We start from the raw sequence: 6,054 nt of genomic DNA, 5'->3' as shown, positions 1-6,054 counted from the left end.
GAACGCTCCCTCTACACTGTCCCCCCCCATCCCCGGGTCAGGGTCAGGGACGGGGGTTAGATACAGGGGAACGCTCCCTCTACACTGTCCTCCCCCATCCCCGGGTCAGGGACGGGGGTTAGATACAGGGGAACGCTCCCTCTACACTGTCCCCCCCATCCCCGGGACAGGGTCGGGGGTTAGATACAGGGGAACGCTCCCTCTACACTGTCCCCCCCATCCCCGGGTCAGGGACGGGGGTTAGATACAGGGGAACGCTCCCTCTACACTGTCCCCCCCATCCCCGGGTCAGGGACAGCACGGGGTTAGATACAGAGTAAAGCTCCCTCTACACTGTCTCAGTTGGAAGTTGGTGAACAGTTGAGCAGGTTTCCCTGTCGGTGGTGCGGACTGTCGGTGGCCATTGGGTAAAGGCTGGATTCTGGTGGGTGGGGAAGGTCGCGGGGATACGGGGAAAATCCCGTCCCAATCTGCCCTGGGACCCTGCAGCCCTCACCCCACCCCACCCACGATCAGCTCAGCCTGGGATTAGAAATACTCGTAATCGTAACCAAAGGCCTTGGCTGTCTTCATCATGTCCTTGTTTGTGTACGGATCAAAGAAGGGGACAATTCTGTCGTTCGCCCTGTGCCCGTATGGGATGTTGGCGTCATCGTCTGGGTACTTGTCCTCCCCGTTCCTTCTCAACCACCACTCATGGATCCTACAGAGGAGACAGGGCACAGGCCTTTCAACAGGTTACTGTGTGTGAACTCGCCATCCATCAAAATCCTGGGGGTTCCCATTGAGAGAGAATCTAACCATCGCCCCCTTGATGTTCAATGGTGTTACCGTCACTGAATCCCCCCCTCCCCCCCCCCCACTATCAACATCCTGGGGGTTCCCATTGAGAGAGAATCTAACCATCGCCCCCTTGATGTTCAATGGTGTTACCGTCACTGAATCCCCCCCTCCCCCCCCCCCCACTATCAACATCCTGGGGGTTCCCATTGAGAGAGAATCTAACCATCGCCCCCTTGACGTTCAATGGTGTTACCGTCACTGAATCCCCCTCCCCCCCACTATCAACATCCTGGGGGTTCCCATTGAGAGAGAATCTAACCATCGCCCCCTTGATGTTCAATGGTGTTACCATCACTGAATCCCCCCCTCCCCCCCCACTATCAACATCCTGGGGGTTCCCATTGAGAGAGAATCGAACCATCGCCCCCTTGACGTTCAATGGTGTTACCATCACTGAATCCCCCTCCCCCCCAACTACTGCAGCGAGTGACTCCCCTCCTGACCTCCTTCCACTCCCCCAAAAGCCCCGTCCCACCATCGACGAGTCAGAGAGGGTGAGGGAATACTCCCCTGGGGCAGGGATGGGTTGGGGGCAGCTCCGACAACTCTCGGGAAGTTGGGCACCATCCGGGAGAGAGTGCCACCCCCCTCTCCCCCACCCGCGGCATGGGAAGCGCATCGGATGTCCGTTCGGGGGCGTGGGGGGTAGAGGTTGGTTGTGAAGACCTCCCCCCCTCCCCCCCGCCCCCCAGGGTTCTACGTCCTCACGCCACACGCTGAGGGGGCGAAGGTTCAAGATGGCCGCCATTGCCCACTATCTCTGGGGGAGACCTGAGGGGGTGGGGGGGGGGGCATAAAACCAGCCGCTGCAAGGACTCAACCAACCACCCACCCCACCCCCTCCGAGACCCCACCCATCATCCTGACAGGAAGGGGGCGGTGAAACGCCCCCTCCCTCAGTGCGCTGGGATTCAAAATGGCCGCCACAGGCCAAGATGGCCGTCACAGGCCAAGCCTGGGCCTGGAATGTGTCTCAAGGCGGAGCGGGCGTGCCCGTAGAGAGGGAGAGGGTGCCGTAGTTGGGGAGGGGGCTGCCACTGGCCACATTCCCCCCACCCCCCCAGCCCCCACGATCCCCGGGCGGGGGTGGGGAGAGGAAGGCAACGTCACTCACATGTCGATGTAGGCGTGCAGAGCCGGAAAGATGGGGTCGTTGCTGGACTGAAGGACGTTGTTGAGTGTACCCCCACAGTACACGTGGACCAGGTTGTGCATGCTGGCTGTGGACTGGGCCGGGTCCTGGGGGTCCATGTACCCTGGCACAGGACAGAGGGAGAGACCGAGGGAGACGGGAGGGGGAAGGGGAGGGGAGGGGGAGGGGGAGAAGGAGAGGGAGGGGGAGAGGGAGGGGGAGAGAGGGAGAGGGAGAGGGGGAGGGAGGGGGGAGAGGGGGAGGGAGAGGGAGGGGGAGGGGGAGGGAGAGGGAGAGAGGGAGCGGGAGGGGGAGGGGGAGGGAGAGGGGGAGAGAGGGAGAGGGAGAGGGGGAGGGAGAGGGGGAGGGGGAGAGGGGAGGGGGAGAGGGAGGGGGAGAGAGGGAGAGGGAGAGGGGGGAGAGGGGAGGGGGGAGGGGGTAGGGGGTGGGAGGGGGAGGGGGAGAGGGAGAGGGAGAGAGAGAGGGAGAGGGAGAGAGGGAGAGAGGGAGAGGGAGAGGGAGGCGGAGAGGGAGAGAGGGAGAGGGGGGAGAGGGAGATGGGAAGGGGGAGGGGGGAGAGGGGAGAGGGAGAGAGGGAGAGAGGGAGAGGGAGGGAGAGAGGGAGAGGGAGAGGGGGAGGGGGAGAGGGAGAGGGAGAGGGGGGAGAGGGAGATGGGAAGGGGGAGGGGGGAGAGGGGAGAGGGAGAGAGGGAGAGAGGGAGAGGGAGGGGGAGAGGGAGAGAGGGAGAGGGGGAGAGGGAGGGAGGGAGAGGGGGAGAGGGGGAGAGGGAGAGAAGGGGGAGGGGGAGACAGGAGAGAAGGGAGACATTGAACTGTCGACAGCATCACAAGCACGGAGCCCGGTGAGGAGGGTTGGGGGGTGGGGGGACTACAGACTGGCACCTGGCGGCTAGAGCAAGGCAGGAGCAGAATCGCTGTCCCATTATTGCGGGAGGCCATTCAGCCCACGGTGCCCATACCCACTCATTCCCGCCCCCAGCCCACCCACCAGGAGGTGGGCACACAGACATACAGATTAACACAGTCAGCCATGGCGAAACGGGGGGGGGGGGGGAGGGTGGGGCGTGGGGGGGGGGGGGAGCGAGGGCACCGGGCCCTCCCCCCCCGCAGGAAGAAGCTGCATTGTTGGTTTCCACAGCCCACCCCTCCCTCTCCCCCCACCCCCCGAGGATGGGCCAAGCAGAGACATTTGAGTAAGGTGCCAGTCACTCTGCCCCTTTCCCCAGACCAGGTGGGACCTTCAAAGGGGAGCCCAGTGCCTGGAGTGAGTGGGGGGGGTGGGGGCAGAGAGAAGCCGTGAGGACTCCCCCCCCCCCCCACCACCGGGGCGGAGAGTCACACCTCCCCAACTCCCCCCCCCGCCAACAGCGAGGAGACTCACCCCACCCTTCGGCCCCTCGCCTACCTTCCAAGACAGCGCGGAAGGAGCCCGCGGAGAAGGTGTTGTACGGGGGCGTGTCGTACTGGGTGAGGGCCAGCGTCCGCCTCACATCCTCCAGGGTGGGGAGGGTCCCGAAACGCGGGTCCGCCTGGTTGTAGCGTCGGATCGGCTCCCCGTCCCCCGGGGCGCAGATAACATCCATCGAGGCCTCCAGGCCATTATCACTGGTGCAGTAGGTCTGGAAGGGAACGTACCCAGGCCGGGGGTCAGAGTGCGTACCCTCTCACCTCACCCCCTGTCAGAATGTACCCAAGTGGGGGTCAGAGTGCATACCCTCTCAAACCTGTGTTTCCCCAATTCCCTGTCTCTCCAATCCCATGTTTCCCCAATTCCCTGTCTCTCCAATCCCGTGTTTCCCCAATTCCCTGTCTCTCCAATCCTGAGTTTCCCCAATTTCCTGACTCTCCAATTCCAAGTATCCCCAATTCCCTGTCTCTCCAGTCCTGTGTTTCCCCAATTCTTGGTCTCTCCAATCCCATGTTTCCCCAATTCTCTAACTCTCCAATCTCTTGTTTCCCCCATTCCCTGACTCTCCAATCCCATGTTTCCCAGTTCCCTGTCTCTCCAATCCTGTGTTTCCACAACTCCCTGTCTCACCATTCCTGTGTTTCCCCATTTCCCTGTCTCTCTAATTCCGTGTTTCCCCATTTCCCAGTCTCACCAATCTAGCGTTTCCCCATTTCCCTGACTCTCCAATCTGGTGTTTCCCCAGTTCCCTATCTCTCCAATTCTATGTTTCACAATTCCCTGACTCAACAATCCTGTGTTTCCCCAATTCCCTGTCTCTCCAATCCTCTGTTTCCCCAATTCACGGTCTCTCCAATTCCATGTTTCCCCAATTCCTTGTCCCTCCAATTCCGTGATTCCCCAATTCCCTGTCTCTCCAATCCTGTGTTTCCCCAATTCTCAATCTCTACAATTCCATGTTTCCCCAATTCCCTGTCTCTCCAATCCTGTGTTTCCCCAATTCTCAATCTCTCCAATTCTGTGTTTCTCCAATTCCTTGTCCTTCCAATTCCGTGATTCCCCATTTGCCTGTCTCTGCAATCCTGTATTTCCCCAATTCTCAATTTCTACAATTCCATGTTTCCCCAATTCTCTGTCTCATCAATCCTGTGTTTCCCCAATTCCCTGACTCCCCAATCCTGTGTTTTCATAATCCCCTGATTCTCCAATTCTGTGGTTCCCCAATTCTCTGAATCTCCAATTCCATGTTTCCCCAATTCCCTGTCTCTCCAATCCTGTGTTTCCCCAATTCTCAATTTCTACAATTCTGTGTTTCCCCAATTCCCTGTCTCTCCAATTCTGTGTTTCTCCAATTCCTTGTCCTTCCAATTCCGTGATTCCCCAATTGCCTGTCTCTGCAATCCTGTATTTCCCCAATTCTCAATTTCTACAATTCCATGTTTCCCCAATTCCCTGTCTCTCCAATCCTGTGTTTCCCCAATTCTCAATCTCTACAATTCTGCGTTTCCCCAATTCCCTGTCTCTCCAATTCTGTGTTTCTCCAATTCCTTGTCCTTCCAATTCCGTGATTCCCCAATTGCCTGTCTCTGCAATCCTGTGTTTCCCCAATTCTCAATTTCTACAATTCCATGTTTCTGCAATTCTCTGTCTCATCAATCCTGTGTTTCCCCAATTCCCTGACTCTCCATTCCTGTGTTTCCATAATTCCCTGATTCTCCAATTCTGTGTTTCCCCAATTCTCTGTCTCTGCAATCCTGTCTTTCCCCAATTTTTGGACTCTCCAATACCATATTTCCCCAATTTCCTGTCTCTCCAATTCCATGTTTCCCCAATTCCCTGACTCTCCAATCCCATGTTTCCCCAATTCCCTGTCTCTCCAATCCTGTGTTTCCCCAATTCCCTGACACTCCCATTCCATGTTTCCCCAATTCCCTGTCCCACCAATTCTGTGTTTCCACAGCCGTATGTTTCCCCAAATCCCTGTCTCTCCAATCCTGTGTTTCCCCAATTCTCAGTCTCTCCAATCCTGTTTTCCCAATTCCCTGTCTTTCTAATTCCGTGATTCCCCAATTCCCTGTCTCTGCAATCCTGCATTTCCCCAATTCTCCAACTCTCCAATTCCGTGTTTTCCAATTCCCTGTCTCTCCAATCCTGAATTTCCTCAATTCCCTCACTCTCCAATCCTGTGTTTCCCCACTTTCTGGACTCTCCACTCCCGTGTTTCCCCAATTCTCTGTCTCTCCAATCCCATGTTTCCCCAATTCCCTGACTCCCCAATCCTGTGTTTTCATAATCCCCTGATTCTCCGATTCCGTGGTTCCCCAATTCTCTGAATCTCCAATTCTGTGGTTCCCCAATTCCCTGTCTCTCCAATCCTGTGTTTCCCCAATTCTCAATCTCTACAATTCCATGTTTCCCCAATTCCCTGTCTCTCCAATCCTGTGTTTCCCCAATTCTCAATCTCTACAATTCTGTGTTTCCCCAATTCCCTGTCTCTCCAATTCTGTGTTTCTCCAATTCCTTGTCCTTCCAATTCCGTGATTCCCCAATTGCCTGTCTCTGCAATCCTGTATTTCCCCAATTCTCAATTTCTACAATTCCATGTTTCCCCAATTCCCTGTCTCTCCAATCCTGTGTTTCCCCAATTCTC

The 6,054-nt window shown here is 57.0% G+C and overlaps 1 protein-coding gene across 1 annotated transcript; it reads right to left on the bottom strand.

Annotated features, from left to right (window-relative positions):
* Positions 1-528: 528 nt before the first annotated feature.
* Positions 529-3,579, bottom strand: LOC140458977 (5,6-dihydroxyindole-2-carboxylic acid oxidase-like). Its single transcript, XM_072553715.1, has 3 exons — positions 3,402-3,579; positions 1,958-2,099; positions 529-703 (listed from the first exon to the last, which is right to left on the bottom strand). Exons 1-3 carry the CDS (start codon positions 3,577-3,579, stop codon positions 529-531), a joined length of 495 nt encoding a protein of 164 aa, XP_072409816.1.
* Positions 3,580-6,054: the final 2,475 nt, after the last annotated feature.

This window comes from Chiloscyllium punctatum, chromosome 34 (assembly GCF_047496795.1).
Source record: "Chiloscyllium punctatum isolate Juve2018m chromosome 34, sChiPun1.3, whole genome shotgun sequence".
Classification (NCBI taxonomy): Eukaryota; Metazoa; Chordata; class Chondrichthyes; order Orectolobiformes; family Hemiscylliidae; genus Chiloscyllium; species Chiloscyllium punctatum.
The sequence above is the reverse complement of the archived record's forward strand: the minus strand, read 5'-3'. Positions and strand labels throughout refer to the sequence as shown.

Excerpts from the sequence above, each read along its gene's own strand:
- LOC140458977 (XM_072553715.1), bottom strand. The coding sequence starts at position 3,579 with ATGGATGTTATCTGCGCCCCGGGGGACGGGGAGCCGATCCGACGCTAC. Across the intron at positions 2,100-3,401 it reads CTTCCGCGCTGTCTTGGAAG|GGTACATGGACCCCCAGGAC; the intron begins GTAGGCGAGGGG and ends GTCCTGTGCCAG. Across the intron at positions 704-1,957 it reads CTGCACGCCTACATCGACAT|GATCCATGAGTGGTGGTTGA; the intron begins GTGAGTGACGTT and ends TCTCCTCTGTAG.